At 41.0% G+C, this 23,622-nt stretch overlaps 2 protein-coding genes across 2 annotated transcripts; one reads left to right on the top strand and one right to left on the bottom strand.

Moving 5' to 3' along the window:
- On the bottom strand, positions 1-18,400 carry LOC139722541 (T-complex protein 1 subunit epsilon-like). Its single transcript, XM_071633830.1, has 11 exons — positions 18,211-18,400; positions 11,318-11,378; positions 10,259-10,423; positions 9,403-9,601; positions 8,574-8,766; positions 7,900-8,049; positions 5,558-5,677; positions 4,781-4,966; positions 2,883-3,020; positions 2,026-2,206; positions 1-837 (listed from the first exon to the last, which is right to left on the bottom strand). Exons 1-11 carry the CDS (start codon positions 18,313-18,315, stop codon positions 716-718), a joined length of 1,620 nt encoding a protein of 539 aa, XP_071489931.1. The 5' UTR covers positions 18,316-18,400; the 3' UTR covers positions 1-715.
- Positions 18,401-18,719: 319 nt separating this feature from the next.
- Positions 18,720-21,203, top strand: LOC139722542 (sperm microtubule inner protein 11-like). The gene is made up of 3 exons (XM_071633831.1): positions 18,720-19,103; positions 20,362-20,500; positions 21,086-21,203. Exons 1-3 carry the CDS (start codon positions 18,839-18,841, stop codon positions 21,132-21,134), a joined length of 453 nt encoding a protein of 150 aa, XP_071489932.1. The 5' UTR covers positions 18,720-18,838; the 3' UTR covers positions 21,135-21,203.
- The last annotated feature ends 2,419 nt before the right edge of the window (positions 21,204-23,622 follow it).

Below are 23,622 nucleotides of genomic sequence, written 5' to 3' on the forward strand. Positions count from 1 at the left end.
GTTCTCTCCCACGATTAGAGAGTAGAATCCTGCAGTTTTTAAAAGTTTCACAATTGCTGAATAATTCAAAGGGTTCAAAATTCAATGTTGTGCAGTACAAGTGGAGATTTTATATAAGTGTCTGACAGTGAGGTTATGTAAATCAATGGCTGACTCAATTAGAGATAGTTTAAGGATTTCTCTAACCACACTCATGTGAACTAAACTGGCCCCTCAAAATTCTATCAAAGTGGAGAAAGTATGTTACATGGTACTACTGCTACCAGTCAGTCACAGGATGTTCTCTTTGGTCCCCATCTAACGGCAGTTGGCCAAAGCACACAAGTTTTCTAACATTCAAACATCAGTTTGCAAGTTCAAGGGATGCGAAGGAGGGGGATGACGTAACCCTTCACACAAAATATACAGTCTGCATCTTAATGTGCCATTCTATCAAGTGAACCAGCTGACCACTACAGACAGACTTTCATAACTCACAAATGTGACAGATGCCTTGGATTGTTGGACGTGGAATATTTGCAAACTTGTAAATAGCAGCACACCCCATTTTATGATAAAGGACAATATCTTCTTTTTTTTTACAGGCAGCCACTGCCAGCAAACACCAACTTCACATGAAGCCCAAATCAGGGAGGAAGATATCGTCATTACAACATGCTTCCAATGCCACAAATAATTTACCAACTACTTAACGTCTACCGGCGATGCCTTCCTGCTACATCCCCTCTGGTGCCCTCACATCATCGATCTTCAGGATCATTCGCACCAGCTGTGTGGCCAGGTTGATCTGCTGCTTCTTGCCGATCAGAGTCTCAAAGACATTCTGCGCCTTCATGTCTGGTGATAAATGATGAGTAAAAAAAGATAGAAATCATATATCATTACGCATTCCACAATCAAAGTATGTAAACCACCACAAACTGCTGAAGACAATTTTCTTTGCAAGCTTTAAGTGGTTTGAAATTGGTCTAAGTGGGATGGCATAGTGTAAGAAGACTTTTACTTTGTAGAGAAAATTTGTTCTGCTTTCACCTCATTACCTAAATATTGGTCTCACAGAAAACACCTTCTTTAAAGACACACACACACACACACACACACACACACACACACACACACACACACATGTGATAAAGCCTTTCAAAGAATGGAATCTCTGCTATTTCTCACTGGGAAGGAGGGGGGAATGAGGTGTTGGAATATAAACATTAGGAATCTTGTGTACATGCAAATGTTTGTCCTTTTAAAATGCATGTTCATTCAAGAGTGGCCATTTGTGATGTTTCTTCAGAGCCACCTTCAAACTCAAAATGATCAACACCATAAACGTGAAGCATTATTAGTGTATAGTTTTTTTGTCAGTTCCATGCACAACTGACCGATCATAAAATTATAACATTCTTATCAATTTTGCTACAAAAATACTCACATTTGCAAGTTTATACACAAACAAAATTCACTGAAATCGGCCAAAGAAAAAAACATATGTACAAGTTTCTACTTTTACAGTAATGTGGGAAATACTGAAAGTAATGTCCCTCCACTGTCTTCCATTCACAAAGGACACGGTTTGTCCATCACACAAAGAAAGAGACAGCAGAGAGGATTATTCTTGCATGATCTCCTGACCCCATACACCATGGAAGAGAAGTATGGGGAATTCCGATTGCCATGCAGACTGGAATATGAGCAGAGCTCAAAAGAAATTGCCGTCACACGCATACTCTAAATGTTCCTCCAAACAAGATATTTCTTGGTCATTTCTTCGCGTTATGTCGCTAACAATGATGACTCCTTAGTAAGGGGGGGGGGGGGGATGTTGGTCAAACCCATGTGGTTCCTATTCAAATGTCTAACGATTAGATAATGTAGATTCCTTATATCATTATCAAACACGACAAGCTGTTGCCAAAAAGCACTGTCAGGGAAGACCAAATTTTGCAGTGATTGAAGGTACAAATTCTGATTTGAAGACAAGACTTGCAGGGAAATGCTTTCCAAAGAATGGAGGGACGGATATCTCACCACAAGTGCCCTTGTCCATGCAGTCAATGCCCAGTCTCGAGTTCTTCTCCTTCAGCTGCCGGGACTTGACCTCCGCCACGGTACGGATGGGATGGAGGCCGCTGTTCTCAGCCAGGGCCATGGGCACGCTCTCCAGGGCGTCGGCGTAGGCATGCATGGCATACTGTTCAATGGTGGACACCTGGATTGGTACATCAGAATAATTTGGCTTTATCAGTCAGTCGCTGGCCAGCAGGTTAAGTTTACTTGCATACCCCTGTTAGCTAAAGATACTTTCCCCTCCAACCATTAATACTATGATAATATTGCATGTGACAGTAGAATGGTGCTGCATGGTGGCAAAACAAGCATATCATTGGAAAGGATGCTGAATTGTGTGCTGAGTAATGTAGTACACTGGCACGTTGTGAGAGAAGCACATCTGCAAAATCGGTGAGCAACAACATTAATCTTGACACACACTAGTATGAAGAATTAGCTATCAAAACCTCATGCCTTTTCATTAGATGAAAGATCCATGTGAATCTAAGTTTCACTTCTGAAGTTATATTTCATTCATATCTAAAATCATTGTGCAATCTGGCATAAAATTACCACTAATTTAATCAAACAGCAGAAATACCCCCCCCCCCCCCCCATATATGCAAACACTTACTGTTACACTTTGGGATATACTAAAGAGTTTTGATCACTAATGATACCAATCAACACATCGAATTACTTGATAAAACTATAAGAAGACTTTTCCATAATACCAAAACTGCCAGATTTTTTTTTTTTTTCGCAGAGTATTTCAGCCAAACTGTTCAAAAGGTGATATTTAAATCCCTTTGAAGTGATCAACTTTCGACACTCACCCATTCTGCTTGCTGACTGACAGCCAGTGAGCATGCAATTTCTGCTGCCCCGCCACCATACACAATGTTGGGACTCTTGACCAAGTTCCTGATGACACACAGGGCATCATGGAGACTGCGCTTGGCTTCTTCAATGATCTATAAGCATCATGGGAAAAACGAGAGAGAAATTCACAATGGCAATAAAATATGCTTCATATCTAAGTTGAACACACCGACTCTTCATTCACATGGATACAAAACGTAATGAGGGACCAGCCACGAGATCAGCATTCAACACACTGAGCTAAGGATGGTTCAACATGAAAATTTTGCTTCAAGTTTACATACTGGTAACCCATTACATACAGAGAAGTATAAAGTGCAGTACAAACAGCACAAAATCTATTGCAGATAAGAAACAGAAAACAGGACAAAAATATCCAATGGTTCTTCATACATTATAAAGAAATAAATCACCTCATTCCTCAGAGTAATCACAACACATGACTGGTCTTTCATCAGAGTCAGATGACTATTAGAGCAATTTTACTTGTTACCTCTGCCAAGGGAAGAGGTTATGTTTTCATCGGCATTTGTTTGCTGGTTCATTTCTTTGTCTATGTGCAAAATAACTCAAAAAGTTGTGATTGGATTTGGATGAGACTTACAGGAAAGGTTGAGAATGACACAAGTAACAGATGATTAAATTTTGGTAGTGATCCGGGAATTTTCATGGATTTTATGAAGAATTTTCTTCAGGAGAGTGCAAGTGCATGTAGATTACAATGACTTGGTACATCTCTATGCATCAAGACAGACAGAAACTTTGTTGGGAGATGGAGTAACTTCCATGCTCATAGCTTTCTGCACCAACAATAATATCACCTACATGTAGTCAGTACGAACAGCATGTCATATGATGGGAAGGTCGCACAGTCCTAACGCAAGTCAGTGACGTGAGTTTTGTCAGAACTCACATAGCACAAGAGGGAATCATGGCATTCATAGCCCAGTGCTATCATCATTCTTGCAAAACAACCTCACTCCCAACAATTGCAATGCTATGTACATCCAGTTTGCAGATTCATCCATGTAACATCATCTCTTTCCACATACGTTGAACCATTCAACTACAAAACAATTTACAGTATGTCTACAGCACCACGGTGACTAAAATATTTCATGAAATACATCAGTAGTTCTGTGGATGTTTTTGTTGAGCGGGAGTAGGCAAGTGAAAATATGTTCTCGCTACAATTTCCGTCAAAGTGTACAAACTGACACACAGGTGTCACAGTGAAGCACATCTTCGACAAGTGTATATGTGTATATGAGCGTTTCTTTGTGTTTCTTATTATTTGTTTGTTGGAAGTGAAATAAATCAACTTGAACTTGAATTTTCGCTATTTTGGCAGGTAGGGTCAATGAACTTGGGAGTTCAAGCTGCGCGTATTTGGGGTTTGTCTACGCGTACTTAAGTGCATGCTCTAGTTTCTGCTAGGCCAGCAAGGCGCAGCACAGCTGGACATTGATGACATAACAAAAGGCTTCTATATTTAGGAAATCAGGCAATTTTCAGCAGGCATACAATGAGTGGAAATCACTAATCTCATTTGAAGAACAAGATCAGTGGTGGAAATGAGCTGGATGGCAGAGTTCTGCACTCTCAGAGTGCTTCTCTAGTTCAAATTGGCACACTGAAAATATTCATGTCAAAAGAGAAACAGATTTTAGGTACATTGGGAGTACAGTAAAACATTGTTTTAAAGATATCTTTCTCTGCGAGGAATCCTTCATAGCACCCCTTACGTTGACAAGCAAATACACATAGCTCTCAGAGCCAGCAAAGAGACCAAAGTTTACAGGAAGTCACAACCAATGCTGTGCTGCCAACTACAAGTCACTGAGCTTCTTACCATCTTGTTGCCTCCTCTGATGAAGATTGTGACGGCTCTGGAGTTCTTGCACTCCTCTATGACCAGCATCTTGTCCCGGGTCGTGCCAAAGTCGATCTCCCGCACGATGCCGGCATTGCCAAGCTTGTCTGCAGTCAGCTCCTTGAACCTGGGCACGATGCGACCTCCCGTTGCAATGGCGATTAGCTGTTGACATGGGGAATATCATTATACTCCACATCATTTCCCATCTACACTGATATAATCATGCGCTCTGTTTTAGTTTGGTTTTCTAAGTGTTAAGGCACAAAGGGACTCTCAGAATGATCCATAATGTACATGTACTCTCAGATGCATGTATTAACAAATCAAGTGTGCTGTTACTATTGCAGTTATTATTTGTAGCATTCACAGTGCCAAAAATGCTCCTTATTCATGATATGGTATTCAGCATCAGGATCATATATGAATGGCCCATCTTTGCTGTCTAATCAGAAAAAAAAAAAAAAAATCAGTCAGGAGATACATACTATTCATTCACAATGAACTTCATGTTAGAAATTTTAACAAACAGTTTCCCTCCATGGGAAAGCAACAACACAAAAATCAAAATGTCTGGAAAAAAAAGTGCAAAAGGGGAAATCTTGGGCAAAACATGATCACACCAACACACATGCATAACACGTTGGATAATCTGAGCTCTCTTTATCAAAAAGTTACAGAGAATTCAACGTCATAAGGATTAAATTAGGTTTCAGCGTGTGTATCATTTACACTCTCTTGCATGTCTCCTCATACCTCAATCTCTGGTCCTCCAACCCAACGAACGGCTGGGAGCTCATTCTGGAGTAGCAGGTGGTTGGCCTCATCATCAAAGCCCCATTGACAGATGGCCAGGTTAGCCCCAGTGGCCTTCACCTGAACGGTTGTCAAAGCACAGATAGAAAATCAGCTATTTGGAACAAGAACAGTTTGGGCGTACAAGGACAGGGGCCTGCAAGTGCATGTAGATTACAATCACTTGGTACATCTCTATGCATCAAGACAGACAGAAACTTTGCTGGGAGATAAAGTAACTTCCACACTCATAGCTTTCTGCACCAACAATAAAATCACCTACATGCAGTCAGTACGAACAGCATGTCATATGATGGGAAGGTTGCACAGTCCTAATGCAAGTCAGTGACGTGAGTTTTGTCAGAACTCACATAGCACAAGAGGGAATCATGGCATTCATAGCCCAGTGCTATCATCATTCTTGCAAAACAACCTCGCCCCCACATTTGCAATGCTATGTTCATCCAGTTTACAGATTCATTTGCCATGATTCTAACATCATCCCTTTCCACAGATTTAACCATTTAACTACAAAATGAATATACAGTACATCTACATCACCCACAGTGATTTAAATATTTCAATGAAATACATCAGTAGTTCTGTGGATGTTTTTGTTGAGCTAGTTTTTCTAGAGTATGCAAGTGAAAATATGTGACCCGCTACAACAAAATGATCCTTAAGTCGGGCAAGGTCAATCATTTGAAAATTGCATGACACAATTCCCTAATCTTTCTGCTTTAAATTGATATATAACATATCTCATAAAAATAATCGGCTGCAGAGATATCGATGTTTAAAAGAGAGCATGTCGAGACGTCTGAGAAATCACTGTTTCCAGAAAAGCGCCCTAAAAGTTTTCCTTGCGACGCAATCACGATCAAGGGACACGCAAGTCAGTAGTCATCTCCGGACAATAGAAGGTAAGCCCTAGCAACCCCCGAAATGCTCATTCAAACACAGCGTCGGCGGTCTCCTCACCGACCAATCAGTGACCAGGATGCCAAGAGAAGCGGCAGGGCATATCGCACCCCGCTAGCTAGCACACACCAGTCGACTGGGCAGTGTGCGAGCTTCACGCTTCGGTTAGCGGCAAGCAGCAAACTGACCAATGAGATCACTCTGGTCGTTGTTAGGGGCGGAGCCTATGTGTGGCGCTCAATCCAAATGTTTGAACCAGTTTCTGCTTCGTTGAAACGCCAAAAAACATGGCCTAGAAAAACGCTATTTTTTGGTCTTTCCTTTCATCATTTTGCTTCAAAATTTTCGACAGATGATAGAAAACATGTCAGACTCTAATAATATGTCAAATTCAGAAAATCATAAGTTTTGACCAATTTTGATGCTCTGACTTCAAACTCAATTTTCACGGCTTCGACCTTGCGCGACTTAAGGACCATTTTGTTGTAGCAGGTCACATATGCTCTCGTCTCAATTTCTGTCAAAGCCTACAAACTGACACACAGGTGTCACTGTGAATCACATCTTTAACAAGCTTATAAACACCTTCAAAAAAATGAACAAAACTAATAACTTGGTATAAACATTTTGTCACTCTATACTTTGCTACTTCACTTTTCTGACAGGAAAATCGAAATAAGGTACCACTTCACCTTTCAAATACTGTATTCAAGTTTTCATGGAACACGGGTTCAAAGTCATATTTATTTGAAATCTCATGTAATAACCCCTAGTAAAAATGAATGCATACAGCCTTCTGACAAATTCTGTTATGTAAACACTGGCAGCTGATTTTTTTGGCATAAAACTGAAATGTTAAAGGGAAGGTACAGTAATGGTGGAGCTGAGGATTTGGCTTTTAAGTTTTTGCGAGATATGAAGAAACCCCTTATGAAATGGTACAGAGCATGCAATTCTAAGAGGAATTCAAAGTTTATTTGATGAAAATCGGTTTTGGAATGGCTGATACATCCAAAAACAAAGTAAAACAAAGCGATCGTTATAAAATGTGGGTCCCACATTTTATTAGTATTGCTCTGTTTTGGGTATCTCAGCCATTTTATAACCAATTTTCATCAAATAAACGTTGAATTCCTCTTGGAATCACATGCTCTTTCACATTACATAAAGGTTTCGTAGTATCTCACCCAAAAATGTTAAAAACCTGAAGTTATGTCTCAACCAAAACTATATGAGCCCTTTAATTACACTTCAGTTGCAATTGATACAGATGAAAAAGACAGGAGTTTAACCACAATTTATGTGCCATTTCTTTGGGGCCTTTGCACAGACAATAAATTAATGACTATGGACTTCATATCCAAGCATTTGCTGGTGTTTACCTGTTGGACCATTTCTGTGAATGTCTCCTTTTCATACTCCCTGAGTTTCCTGTAGTCTTCCACTGATTTGATATCCAGCTTGTGTGTGGTCTTGGGCTTCGGGGGCTCAAAGGGGCAGGTCAGGATGGCAATCTTTGCATCCTTCACTTCCTGTATAGTACAAATTATAACAGGTTAATTACATACTCTCATTTGGGGTTCAGTTTAAATATGAGTATCTTCAGCACTTTCTTGGCTACTAACTTGTCTTTTCCCCAAAGAAAACTTCAAATTGAACTGCTTGTACGAATATCACACACTCTGCAAAGACTATGGAAACAGCATGTCAAGACTACTGCACTATAATATGTTTTGCATCTAATTCCATGATATGGGTGGTATTCACTGCAATATGTCCTTAGATATGCAAAATATAGAACATAGCATGAAACACTTCTTCATGAATCAGTGAAAAAAAAACCCACACAAATAAAAGTCATGCTTCTGCACAACACCAAAAAGCATGAAATTTGGTTGGTTACTAACAGATGGAAAGAGAAATCAAATTCACAGTACAGATTATCCTGAAGAAAACTCACACAATCTTGGATATCACATGGACAATCAAAGAAGAACATAAGAAATGATGAATGATGAAGGTCTGACTTCTGCTGAGTTGGCCACAACCTACATACCTTGGGCATCTGTGGGTGGCTGAAGTCCTTGTCCACAACGACCCCCTTTACCAACATGGTGTCTTCGAGCTTGCCGCCAACCTTGCCATCAACCTTGATGAGCTCAAAGTCGACGTCTCTCCTCGCAAGGTCTGCCACGGACATGATGGCATCAACAGCAATCTCGGCCATCTTCCTCTGGAAGCGATTCACACTGTAGCATAGAGCAGATATGGACAGGAATTTGAGAAAATTAGCTCCTGACTTGGTTATCCAAGTTTCTCTTTCTAAGATCTATACATTTCTGTTGGTGTTTGTGGTAGGAAGTATGCGTCTTTTCACCTGTGTGCTCGAATTACAGCCTCTAGACAAGAGATCATGAACTGCTACAATACTTTTCACTGGGGTCTAGGATTACTGATATTGTGAACAAATCTCAGAAGGGTGAGCACTAAATACAGACGTTTCCATACAGTAACAAAAAAAAAATTAGAATTAAGTCATTACAGTTGTTCTGTGTCACTTAATCCACTTCCACAGCTTTACGCTATGGATGAATTGCCTGATTATTATGCAAGTCAGTGAAGTGAGTTTTGTCAGAACTCACACAGCACAAGAGGGAATCATGGCAATCATAGCCCAGTGCTATCATCATTCTTGCACAAATCAAAAATATTACCTGGCAAGAGTGGTAATATGTTGATACTTCCTTGTCCAATTTCAAGCAAAAAATAATTATAGTAAAAAATAGTAAAGGAATGTACACTAAAACATACATGACTTTAAGTAATATTTGCAAAGATGGCAAACAAAGCAAACAAGGAAAAATTCAAAATTTCACAGTTCATACATTTTTGATCCAAGAGTGGTCATGGCAGTCTGTATAAGGGGCTCCAGGTTGTCGGGTTTGACTTCATAGGCGTCAGCAATCTCGTCGAGCCGCGTTGTTGCTATCCTGGCTGCCAGGTCGTAACCATCTGCAATCCTGATGGGGTGGATCCCCCGGTCCAGGAGCAGCTCTGCCTGCTCCAGGAGAGCCCCAGCAAGGACTGTGGTGGGTTGGAGACGGAAACACGTCAAGGTTGATATTTGCATCATCGCACTGAATTCACATTCATGTCCATGTGTGAGCTTTGTGGAAAAACCCTACAATCTTTTCTCACGTTGGGGACTGTCGGAAGTCAGAGGTACACCTAATACGCTAGAATTGAAGCAAGCAGCAACCAATTCAAATGGTCAATAGAGGACTACAATGGAGATGGGGCAGTGCAAAAATTAAAGGGAATGAACATACAGAGTCTGATATACTATTATTTAACTTGAAATGCTACAAGCTACAGGACACTGGCAGGACGAATGCTTAGACCTAACATACTTGCGAGAATCTTAAAATCAAGGAATGCTGGCAACAACACAAGAAGGAGGGAGTATGTCTTTGCACGACTTCCAAACTTTTGACTATGACCACACTCTACACTGTTTCCCATGTTTCTCTTTGAAACTCCTACACAATATCAGATGTCCTGAACTCTTCAAAATTCCTTTATGGCATTGGTGATGATGAAAATCACAGAAAACTTTTTGTGATGACACCATGTGGCAGAATCCCTTTCCTTCCTACACATTTAACTGTGTGACAAGAAGAACACCTCCCTCATCATTAAGAGGAGTGTATCACTTCTCTCAATCTCATTATGGAGGCTTACCAACTACACCCGTGGTTCCATCACCGATCTCATCATCTTGGGACTTGGACAGCTGCACCAGAAGACGGGCAATCTGGTGATCGACATCCATTTTGTCCAGAATGGTGGCACCATCATTTGTCACAGTGACATCACCATCTGGACTGACTAGCATCTTGTCGAGTCCTACAATGAAAGGAGACAAGAAATGGTATTCGTCACAACAAGTTTATGATTATATCAAACACTCAGTACTGAAAATTATAAACTTTCGGAAGAATATTGGGCACTGCTTGCAACTTCATTATCTGCATGCGTTATCGACTGTTTAATACTTTAAAATGGGGTGCTACAGATTGGGGGCAATTTTGAGCTCATATGACATACATTGTGGTTTATTCATCATCAGGGGAAATAAATTAATTTTCTCAGCTATCAACTCATACATCTTCAATTGTCATAAATGGCAGATACCATTCAAAACAATCTTAACATCCCCAAGCCAATGCTAAAGCAACTTTTCAATTCCACCTACAAAATGTAAAAACATTAGAAAGACTATGTGACTTAAAAAAATACCAGAAATAACAAAATCAAAGAAAGATGACGAAATATGTTGGGCAATATCAAAATCCATAAACATGAAATCACTTTCATGAACATCTTAAAAGCTTTGTGGTGTTTGGAAGCTGCTACAATGGTCAAACTTATTCATATACCGGTATATCTCGTCGTGAACTTTTGTAATTCTTCCAATCAGTAACATACAGAAATTTAGATATATTCCAGCATAATGTTAACCCAAGGAAAAAATCAAAATCAACTTAAAACTAACAGGATTTCAATAGCAAAGTTAGGAATATGACAACTTTTTCTCTGTTTCTGTATGACTTTGATTCTGTTTTTAAATTTTCTTTTTAAGATGCATTACATGATCAGGGAGCAGAGAAAAGCTATTTTCTATTTTCACTTTGGTCAACTCATGAACATATGGTTTGTAAGGTTAGGACAACAATCCCACTGTGGCTGGTATTATACTTTATATTTCACTTGTAAGATTGCAATTTGTATCACACTTACCATTGGGACCCAATGATGTTCTCAATGTGTTTGCAACTGTTTTTGCAGCCAGAATGTGAGACTGTGGAAATAAAGGAAAACACAGAGAGGCAGTTAGAGTAAAACCCCTAATTTTCGGCCGGCCTTGAAAATCCGGACACTTATCACTTATCACAAGCCAGCAAATTCTACTGTAACAACACACGCATATCACATCGTTTCACATACTGGCACACTCATTCACTGCAGGAAAGTGCCTGAGTCACCTCCAAAAATCCATCTAAAATCCCAAATTTTGCAACCAGAAACGCAGAATCACCGCAACTTTTCAAAAGCGCGAACAAATTAGGTTCCGTGTAAAGAATCAGAGTCGCAGAAAATGCGCTAAAAATTGAAAAATTATGCCATTCTGTTGCGAGATTTTATCGCAGGCTCAGAGTGTGATGGTATCCTAAAAAAACACAAAAGAAAAACAAAATCTCCATACGTGCCGATGCAGCAAATAAATGTACAGGGGCTGAATGCAAGTGCAGAGTCACCAAAATTCGGACACGAACGGGTGCCGCAACGTCCCTGATTCAACCTTGCGCCAACAAGGTATGGCGTGCACTCATTTTCAGCGGCCTTGTAATATCATGTATTGACATTGCGCACGTGTCCGAATTCTGGAGAGGCTGTCTGAATTTTGGGGTATTGACAAGGTGATAATATTTGGGGATTCTGCGAAATTGTATGATGTCTTTAACAAAATCAATATTGGGAAAAAGTAGGTTGATATATTTAACATACATTACTAATACTATAGATACAATTTTGTAGAGTACAGTATTCATCGCATAATCGGGCATCTGATAATCGGGATCCTCGCTTAAATGATATACGCTTCCCAGAAACATTTCAAACGCACGTTATTTTCACTGGATAATCGGGCGGGGACCTCTGATAAACGGGACAATTTTTCTTCAAGCGATCTTTGATTTTGTTAATATTTTACACAAAAAATCTACCAAAATACCACAACAATATTTCAAAGATTCCGTTTCAGTTGTCGTTTACAACAAACTTACAAAGCAAGCTTCGGATTGGTGTGTTTTGACCTCCGTCCATCCAGTACATGTACATGCATAGCCACGAAAGCGCCGTGTATAAGTATCCATGCCATTGCAAAGCACATGCCTTCGCAAACATTCTTCTCCCCTACATAAGCAAAGCCATGTGCTCGCTTGCAATTCCTACTCGACTCACATCCAATAAAAAACATGCCTCGCTCATACAGCCCAGGCTGTGTGCGTTGTTTAATCTCAGTCATACACTCTGAGGGCAAAGTCCATTGTTATCGCGTGCCTTCGTATCTTGTTATCTACTGTCTTTGGTTTCAACTTTCAATACAGCTGTACACTGTGATCTGTGTGTACGTCACAATCTTCCTCAGTTGTGACTGGGCAAAAGTTACGTGATTGAAATGGGCTATGAACAGTTACGTATTCAGTGAAATGGGGGAGAGAGTGGGAGGGAGAGCATGAAAGATGAGAAGGGTTCAATGTATGTGCGAATACGTAACGTTTTATGAATCTAGACTATGAGCTGACATTGATTACGTTTACACGCGTGTTTGACAGAAGAATCGAACCCGGTTGCGATTACTCTACATCATTGCGAGAATGCAGGGAGAGCTGGAGGGTCGCGCCGAGGGGTAGCGTGTTGTGTATTCATGTACACTTGTATGTACAGTACGTCAGTATGCATGTGTGTGTGTGTGTGTGCACTACATGTACATGTCGTATGCCGTTAGTGTATGGTGAGTACTCATCGCGAAATCGGGCACCTCGCTTAAAGGGGCCGTGTTTGCTACTCCCAATCCGTCCCGATTATGCGATGAATACTGTATTAGACATCTATTGGAGTTGAACAAATATTGCATAAAAAGCTTAAGTGTCCAAAAATTTGGGGTTTTACTTTACACGTATGATAGCCGCCGCCATGCACCGCAATTCGCTCAAACCACTGTAAATTTATGCAGGAGAGGCATGTTTTTGTACACAACAGTCAAAATTGCATATGAGGTCAATTGTGTGTCTCAGTGTTTGTGTGTTGCATGTGGAGGCTGCCCATACACTACGGTTCGCACTCCCACCATTCATGAGCGATGATGTCATGTCTCACTCGGCGCACTGCACGCACCATGCCGTTTATCCCTACCATAGCAGATGACGGCAAGCTAGTATCGGTTGGTGATCGGTTTGCTATCGCTTTCAACTATGAAAGGTTTTCCCTCATTCAATGAGGGAAGTCATTGGTCAGCTTGCTCTCCCACAATGCCTTTCAAAACAGACATCACTTTCTTCCATTCATAAGCTTTACGTTGATACCATGTACACCTCCATGGCTTATTGGAAAACGACGTACATTTTCCGTATAATTTCGCCCTTTATTATGGAATTTTCCGGCAATCTGTGCCAGGAATGTGTCATCAAAGGAGTAGTTTTGGTCATATATGCAATGTTTTTTTAATCCTCTTGGTATCTTTTTGTGAAATCGCGAGCGATTTATCTGTGTTTTGATACTACTTTTAACATATGCGAGTATGTGCAATGTATATGCGAGGATGTTTGAAGTGCATTCGTCAATGTTGAAAATGCTAAATTTCTGTAGCGAGCAACCTAGCCGATACTTCTGCGGTGCGCTGCGAGGCTGTGAGGATACATACAAACAGGTTACGAGAGCGGGATAGCATGCAGTGACTACACGCACTGTGCATGCTGGCGATGCACAGCTGCGAGCCACAATGCTCACAGTACACATGGCCAATGCAGCTGTGGCTCAGCCAATCAGCAACGAGGTAAGACCTAGAAAGCGCATAGCAGAGCGGAGAGAGCCCGAGAGAGAAGAGGCCAAGATATTTTTAGCTCTCTCTTTGCTGCGATCGCACAGCCGATAGTCCAGATATCAATATTCTGTAGGCAATCGGGAGTTGTGTGGTGGTGTGGCAGGCATTCTCGGTGAGTTCGGAGCGACATGAATTATGCATGTCGGGGATCTGCGCTTGCGCTGTGTTGACTGAGGTGCTGCTTAAACTGTGTACATGGCCTATGGCAGCCAAACCGTAGTGTATTGTACGGTAGTTTTTTACTTTGCATAATTGCAATGAGAGTTCTTTAGAAGAAAGTAAATTTAGAACATTTCTTGATTTCTACTGAATGAGCCTACTAGTCATGAGGCTCTCCGGAGGCCTCGTGAGGCGGAGGAGTGCTCGTACGGGGTAGCAGGTCTCATGAGCAGGTTTCCCGGACTGAACTGTTAGAACTTAGATTAGGGTGTCGGATCATGCCCTTCTATCTTCGTACCATTTTATGCCCTATCTCACAACACGCAACTCCCATAGGACGCCGTGCAAAACGCGAGGTGCGCCGATTTTGGAAAGTGATTTTGAGCCGGATTTTGCCTTTATTGCATTTTCCACAGTCGATGCTGACATCAAATCCTCACAAATTTGGTATCATATGAAAGAAGAAGTTTGTCTCCACATTGTATTATAGCACCGGTACATGAATCCTTCAATAAATTGGTGTAAATGTCGTTACAAACACGTTTATCCCCATATCTCAGCGTCTGCTTCGGTACTTGCACCAGCGTGTAGCATGTGAGTAGTTTAGGATATGCTGAATCCAATGGTGTGGTTATTTTTTCGCTAGCTCCACGTCTTCGACTGTGGATTTTGCCTTGAAAGCACCCCTTGCAATAATTTTTCGGCTGCAGCGAACGCTTTAGGCGTGGCTTCGTATGCAAGGATCCATGGTAACTTTCGCGTATTGGGGCTCATCACATGCATATCTAAATTCAACACGCAACGCAGCCACATGGCATTCGCAGCGCGAAGCTGGATTGCGTGTGTGCATGCTGTGTGTATTATGTTGGATGTGTGTGTACCGTACTTATACATACGGCCCGCCGCGTCTGCCGCTCGCTGCACACCCAGCAAGCTAGCTAGGGCATCGCAGCAGCTGCAGGCATGCATGGCAGCTCTAACAGTTAGGCCGCCAGCAAAAGCCAGGGCAAGCCCTGTCAGTAACGTCAACCGGGCCGCTTGTGTTGCACACCGCGCTACCCCATTCGACAGCAATCAACGCACGATGTTTCATACACACCAACTCCACAATTTACAAAAGGATATTGATGCTAAATGCCATGTGCCTTCGTGTAGACTAGCTTTATACATCATGTATACAAACAACCACAGTCACAAACAAAACACTATTGATAACATTGACTCTCGCTTTTCTCAGACAGAGTATGTTGCAGTTATCACATGAGTAAACCAAGCAAACAAACAAGTTGTACGTAGAGCCACACAGCTGTAAATGATCGGCCTACGCGTGGAAGACACGATTGAACAGGAAACTGTGAGTACGATCGAGTAGACCTATTAGCTACGAATACCGATATTTGTTACCGGTACTGAACTTCTAATCGAGGATATTTTCAAATGATTGCTTTAGCCTGTAGGCTCTTTTGTGATAAAATAATGCTTTTATGAATGGTGGTAATTTGGCATCACTTTCACGTGAGTGGCTGCTGGGCGATTACTAGTATAGTCCCTGTGCATTGATATGTGCTGTGCATGCAAGCTAGCTGCCTATTTAGCTACATGTACATAAATGTACTGATACTAGCGCACCGTGGCGAGGCTAGCTGCCGGAGGCAACACTGCGCGCGCTGTGGTTAAGGCATATGGGCACGGTCGGCTTGCGCATATACGGCATCCTCGCTCTGCAGCGCACATGCATGCTTTCGCGCTAGCTTTACCGCATGGGGTTGCATGCGTGGGTCTGCAATGTAAACAAGTGCGCCGTGTGTGGTATGTAAGGTTAGCGAGCACGTTGTACACACACACACACACACACACACACACACACACACACACATACAATATACAATCATATCACCACATGCGGAGCGACGACATTGTGGGGAAGTGGATTCTGCGCTTGTTACGCTAGCGTTCATCCTAAGAAAATCAGATTTTCACCAAGCCATGAAATGAGATCAATTATCTGTAGTTGTTGATGTAACATACACATAAACAGTGTTAAAATCAGTTGATTTTTTCATTTTCTTGAAAAAATCTCGCATTTTAATAACTTTTCGCGTACAAGTAGCGGTGGCTTTGATTCGCCCATCGTCATATTCATAAGTAGAGAGCTCGCTTGCGCCGAGCCAGCGCGCGGCCGGCCTGCGTGGCGTCCGCGGGCAGTCGTAAATCACACAACACCTATAGTGACTCCGGTGGGAGCAACCGCAAAGCTCTCCATGGGCTGCGCGATCGGGAAGCCAATTTCACTGAAACAGGCATTGCAAGGTCCATTTCGTGTACCATTCTTACCACATGGGCTTACTTGGGGTCAATAAATCTTCCTTTCAAAAAATCACAAAAAACACTTCAATTTTGAAAAAAGTGAAGTTTTGACACTGCCATATTTTGCGCAATGTGGATTTCCCCAAATACACCAAGGTCACGACAAAAAAGTGCAAAATTTAGACTTAGCGTGCTGAACAGATCGTCCTCCTCGGGCTACCTTAGCGGTTGGTAGCAGACTCAAACCAATGTACAGGAAGGCAAAAGTAGTTCAGGTTTGTGATTCGAACATGTTGTTTGACATAGGGCCGTATTACTTTTGAAAAGAATGATATCAATGCACCCCTGTCATAACTGCTACAGCTAGCGATCATCGCCGAGTGGGCTCAAGAGTTGAGCACTGCGTGTGTAGAAAACGATGTACTTGCGCAAGAGCGCCATTTAGGTAATGCTGAATCAGTCCGCGAAACCCGCTCATGAGGACCGCTCCCGCGTACGAGGACTGCCTCGCCTCATGAGGACCGCCCCCACGCCTCATGAGGACCGCCCCCACGCCTCATGAGGCCCGGGGGGAACGCCTCATGAGGCCCCCCTATTCACTTCTATTCATCTCACATCTGACGTATAAATTGTCGCAACTTTGCACGGTGATTTTTTGTTACACACACATGTCCACTATCCATGATGAAAAGAAGAAAAAAATCCTATCTGTTTTTTTTTTCAAAAATCGAGTTTTAATCAACCGATGCAGAGCGCCCATTAAAACATGTGTGTTTTTTAGGGGGGCCTCATGAGGCGTTCCCCCCGGGCCTCATGAGGCATGGGGGCGGTCCTCATGAGGCGGGGCAGTCCTCGTACGCGGGAGCGGTCCTCATGAGCGGGTTTCCCGGACTGGGATGACGAACACTAGTTACGCGTATTTTCTAACCGCTGCACGCTCATTATCCGATCGCTTGAGATCCTCACGCAAATGCAATTTTCCGGGGTAATGATTTGGACACATTTTTGAGTGTGTTCGACAAAAAGAGTGGGTAATAAAATATTGCTGTGATTTGAAAGTTAAATTTCTCGAGATAGAAACATCATTTCGCCATGAAATTTGAAATGTGTTTTAATGATGTAATTCTCTTTCATATGAATTAGTTCTCAATTTTTCAGAGAATTTGAAAAGTTGCAAAAATGCTTCAGACATCCTTACTAAGAGTAAGATCAAGCCTGCACGGCTACGTCTGGCTTCAGTGCCTTCACGGAATTGGCGGAATCCATTCCAGCTCCGCTCCACCATGCATGTCCACGAAGGACAGCGGTAAAAGTAATGAAAAATGATTCTAAAAACACCTCTTGGATTTTTCTCTCGTATAGTGAACTGCACACCCACCAATCAGTTTACACATCACGTAATTTACGGTTAGTGCCTAGTCTACATGGAAACGTTGAAGGCCTCCGCGCACTACTAACGTTAGTAAGTTTAATTTATGTAGTGCACACACGACACGCAATGTGAAGTACTTGGAGGAAATTGCATCAAATTCAGTATATGGGACTACATCTCTTTACTTGCCTTTTGCGCTTCAATTCCCGTTAATCTTGACTTGGAATCCTGATCTTTGATTATGATGAATGGTCTACCATATTCATCGAATGCCAAAGATCCTAAAGAAGCCATGATTTTTGCGTGCAATAAAATGCAAGAGCCAGTGAGTCGATGAAAATGGATTTTAGGGAGGTGTTCTTCACACCCTCACGTGAATTTTTCCAGAATCCTCCACCACCCAAGTTTTTTTTTTTTCTTCTTTTATCTTTGATAGGGCCTTAGGCTCGCCGTAAATATCTAGCTCAAGAAATTATTTTAATGTTTATCTTTTTATCAATATTAAGTTAAAATTAAATAAATCTAAAATTCAGTTTATTTATTTCAAAATTGAAATTACTCTTTTACAAGTGATATAAAGATATATTTACTCATTAGTGAGAATTAGAACAGTAGGCGTAACCGGGGAAACACTGCATAACAACCATCGCGTAGCAGTACAGTGTAATCCTTCTGCTACAATATCGGCGTCCAGGGGTCCTGTAAAAGGGGAGGCTGCATTGATTTTTTGCAGTTTTTCTTTCCAAAAAGTAGGCTATTACCACATCGAAAGTGGTGTCTCCTTGCTCTAGCATCGCTCGTCAAGTAAGAGATTAACATGTCTTTCTTTAATCTGACAGAGCTCGGGTACCAGTATCCGATACGGGCTCAGGTGAAGGAACCTAACCCTGTGTACACATACAATCTCTCCCATCGGATCCCCGAGGGTTCCTACGTGTCCTTCCGACCCGAGACGTCAAAGCTACCTCCAATCGACATGCACAAATATAACAATGTCATCGAGCCCGTCGATCACCCAGAACACCACGGTTCTTACGTCAAATACACTGAGAGGTTGCACAAGCACACGCGATGTGCTAAAGGTAAGTTTTGCTCCTCTATTGGCTCTATAACTCAACAGAACTTCAGGTCCATGACCACGTAAATTGTAACCTGTTGTTAGTGTTCAACACTCACCTACAACAAGATCATGAAATTACAGTATGGTAAGGGTACCACATATCGGCAGGGTACCTTACAAATTTGTAACATCAGTACCCTGCGTATCATAACTAACTTAGCATATATACCCAGTCATTGGGTGTCCGGACAGGTTGTGGGACCGGACGCGTACTGTAAAGTGCGTCTGGTTTGACAATGACGCGCCTACATAAACACTTGTTTGTCAGTTAGGAGCTGCGCGTAAATGCGTATTCAAAGTAGAATAAGCAAGTCAGTACGCGAGAGTCTTAAGTGTCCGGACACCCAACCCCCCCATCCTAGAACGAAAAAGTAAGTACCGGTATGCATGGGATTAAATGCCATATAGATTTAAGCTAGATGTCTATAACAATAATAATAACAAAGAAACAAAAAAGAAAAACTCATAAACAAACTACAAAATTAAATATGGTTCAGTTACACATCCGCTTACGTTCTAGTAAATTGCGAACATGATGCATGTGAAATTCATGTGTATTTATTACCTATTGAGGGAAGGGATGCCGATGTCGAGGTACCCAAAGCTGCGCAAAGAAAATGCCTCAATTGCACTAAAATACAGAGATTATCAACAGGATGGTCACAATATTTGAAACTGCAAATTTTATGGCATATTTGAAGCAAAACTTGGATGAATTTGTTTTATACTTTTGGAATAAACAAGTTGCAGATCCTTATGGTGGCGATAGGTGGTACCCTCAATCATACACACTAAAATTTGGAGCGAAGTGCAGAGAATACCATACCACACTGATGTGCACAACATCCCATGATGCACACCCTACACTGAACAGTTGGACTGACCTTGCCTAGATTTTATTCTACATTTATAATTCAGCATGTAGTAAACTAGCGATTGTACAGGACGGTATATACTGTAGCTTACAATAACATGCATGGTGTGATGGCTATTCTGCAGTTTTACCCAAGTATCATTTTCCTCTTTCTCTTTTTTATTTAACACTGATGAAGCAAAATTAGCATTTTGAAAACATAAACATAAAAAGTGATTTTCATTGTTTATAATTACAACTGCTGAACAGACAATCACTTCATCACCTGCAAAGTCTGAGTGTTTCTGAGTGTTCTATTTTCCCAGCTACCCACCGAGCACGTCTTCGAAATTTGCTTTCTCAACAGGTCCTCTCGACTTGTATCGCAACCCAGTCACCACAGCTCAAATCCCTGGCAGCTGGTATCACAAGGAGATCCCTCTGAAACAGAGAGAACCCTGGACGCACGTTCCACGACACATTCATGTTAGCAGTGAAATGACCAAGTAAGTCCTTCCTCTGCACTTCATACTCTCACTTATTGTTTCCTTTATGCAGGGTGCTACATAACTTTATTTTGCCACTTGCCCGGTCGGGCAAGCAGATTTTGAAATATGCTGTGAAACACTTTCCAGAATGATAATTTTACTTGCCCGAAAAGAAAGTCCAAAATATACGGAAATAATATAGAAAATCATGTGTAAGTCAAGGGCTGTGTAAAACACTAGCACTTGAATAAACAGCACAACAAACTTGGTCTGATCAAGTGTTGCCGTTGAAATGCATTGGAGCTTCTTCACGAAAGTGTTGGAAAGTTGCTGAAATGATGTGTTGCATCACTAAACAGCCATTATTGTTGGGCTTCTGTATGGTTGACTTTGTGGGTTTGTTGGGGGTAATAGTGAAAAAAACTGTGTCTTCAAAACTTTTTTGCTTGCCCAATTCGGGACAGTATTTGTTCTCATTGTTCAAAAACACTTGCCCGCATTTGATTTTTACTTGCCCCGGGCAATCGGGCAAGTGCTTATGTAGTTTGAGTTTATATGTGCACAGGTTATTGATTATTCTCCTTTTTCTGTTCTCTGTTTCAGATTTGTAAAAGAGATGAGCCAGACAAACAGAGAATTCTCATTATTCTAGACCAAGGGTCCTGGAATGCATGGACTCATTGCAGTGAAGTATACGAATGAACTTTTGAATGAAAACCTGTGAAGATTTATCAGCACAGTGAAGCAAGCCTTTGATCAAACACCTCTTTGATGCAAGCTCCTCTGACACAAAGTTTATATATTTCCTGATGAAATGCGCCGTGACTACATACTGGAAATAAAGGGAAAGCTAGATATGCCCAACTTGAGAGCTGAATGAGCTTCATTTTTGCAAGAGTACTGAAGAGGGGTAGGAACTTTTCCATAGCACTGTGAAAACGTCCTCTGTCTATCAGGCCGACTGAGCTTCCATATATCCAGGGTCATGCTGCCTACGGCAGTGCAAGCTAATTTAATGTCTTTTGCTGGGATTGTTGCCCACATGCTGATGTTGATCATGATGGTTTATGTCACATTTCGTGATTCTTCATCAGTATCTGTATGCCTATGACTGCTTCAAGACAAGATGAAAGTATGCATCCTCAGTATCTGTTGCCCGTTTTGCTTTTCTCTTTTATGGTCATGTGATTGGATTGCCTTCATAGATCTGACAACAGTCTGTTATCATCATATTTTGTGATGTGTATCATATAGCAAATCAAGTGTCAAAATAATGTGAAATGTTTGTTGTCATAATACTGTGAAGTTACAGAAATTAAAAAGAAGCAGTGATATCATTTCAAATGAATGAATAATAATATCATTAAAGCAATTAAATCATGTCCTGTTCAGTTAGCTAGTAAGATTTGAGCTAACTCTAATAGTAATGTCAAATTATATCACTTTTTTTATGATGTCTAAAGGGAAAAGTCGGAGTGACTTGTAGAAATGTCATAATGTTTCATCTTAAAGTAACCATTTAACCCTTTCTGTGTCGTGGACTTTGAACAGTGGGTACAATGCAATGGGTTTTCTCTGCCAATCAGCACTCAAATCACCCAAAAGGTTAAAGGACAAGTTCACCTTCATAAACATAAGGATTGAGAGAATGCAACAATATTAGTAGAACACATCAGTGAAAGTTTGAGGAAAATTGGACAATCGATGCAAAAGTTATGAATTTTTAAAATTTTTGTGTTGGAACCGCTGGATGAGGAGACTACTACAGCTTGTGAGTCATATGCGTACAACAGTATAAAGAAAATGTAAAAGAAAATTCAACATATTTTCACTTTTTTCGCATAATAAAAGAGCTCTTGACTTGCCTCTTTCTAAAGGCAGGGGGAATAATATTACCCATAACATTTGTCGGTAACGAGTCAGGGGAATGTGTACTTTTTTCAAAAGATGGCATTTTGTGAAATTCTCCTTATATTTTCCTTATATTGTTGTACGCATGTGACATCTAAGTTATTCATACACTGGAGTAGTCTTCTCATCCAGCGGTTACTGCACAAAAACTTCAAAAATTCATAACTTTTGAACGGATTGTCTGATTTTCCTCAAACTTTCAATGATGTGTTCTACTAATATTGATACATTCTCTCAATCCTTATGTTTATGAAGGTGAACTTGTCCTTTAATTAACCACTATTCTCATATGGATATGAAGTGAGACTAATTTTGAAGTATTGATATTCACTTTGTTCCTTTGTACTTCGAGTGATATGAGACATAAGAGCAGGAATATTGCATAGAATATTGCAACTGGTGGGCCACTTGTACATCTCACCTATACCCATGTCCTCCTGGCCAAAAGAAAACAACAACAATGATGCCTTCCTGTGATGAGGTTATATGTCAGTGAGGGATGCAAATGTAAAATCTCCAGTCCTCCCAAGTCAATCCACTATTAGTATTATTTTTTTTTTCTTGTGCCATTGTGTTTCACAACAAGCTTTCGTTATTCTGCAACAATAATCATGTATGATACACAGCTGTTGAAGGAGAGCCAAACAGGATTATTATGCTCGCTGTATCCTGTCAATAGAGGGCGCACTTCTTCATTTCTGTGTTTGCTGCCTTTACTTTGTGTACAATGATCGTGTCAGAAACCTTCGATTCTCAAATACAGAACAATACTGCGGTAGCTGTTGGTTTCTCTTTGTGTGATCGTTTACTGTGAGCTTGAACAAAGATTGCATAATGTATCAGCAACATGATCAAATTAAAAGTTTTCAATTCTTTCAAGATCAGGTCAAACGGAAAGGTCATCTTGGCCCTGTTTTATGAAGAGTTATGATTGATTCCATAGTTGATTTCTATCATAAGTCTATGGCAGCCTGTGTGGTAAGGAAATTTATAATCGATTATATCTTTTGATAAAACGGGGCCCTCCAATTCTTTTGTAGTTTAGTCAGGGTGGGAATGGCTGCCTAAAAAGGTGTCAGCTGCAATGTAGTCTAGATAGATACAGGAAGGAGTTCCAATGTGACAACATAACATTAACATTGAATAGTTGTGATTGAAACCAAAATTGACCAAGTTTGTCTTAACAATACATAATCAGACATTCATACATTAAATCCAATCAGGCCTTA

The sequence above is a fragment of the Diadema antillarum genome, unplaced genomic scaffold, assembly GCF_040938485.1.
Source record: "Diadema antillarum isolate AM-2024a unplaced genomic scaffold, OU_Dant_1.0 scf00000167, whole genome shotgun sequence".
NCBI lineage: Eukaryota > Metazoa > Echinodermata > Echinoidea > Diadematoida > Diadematidae > Diadema > Diadema antillarum.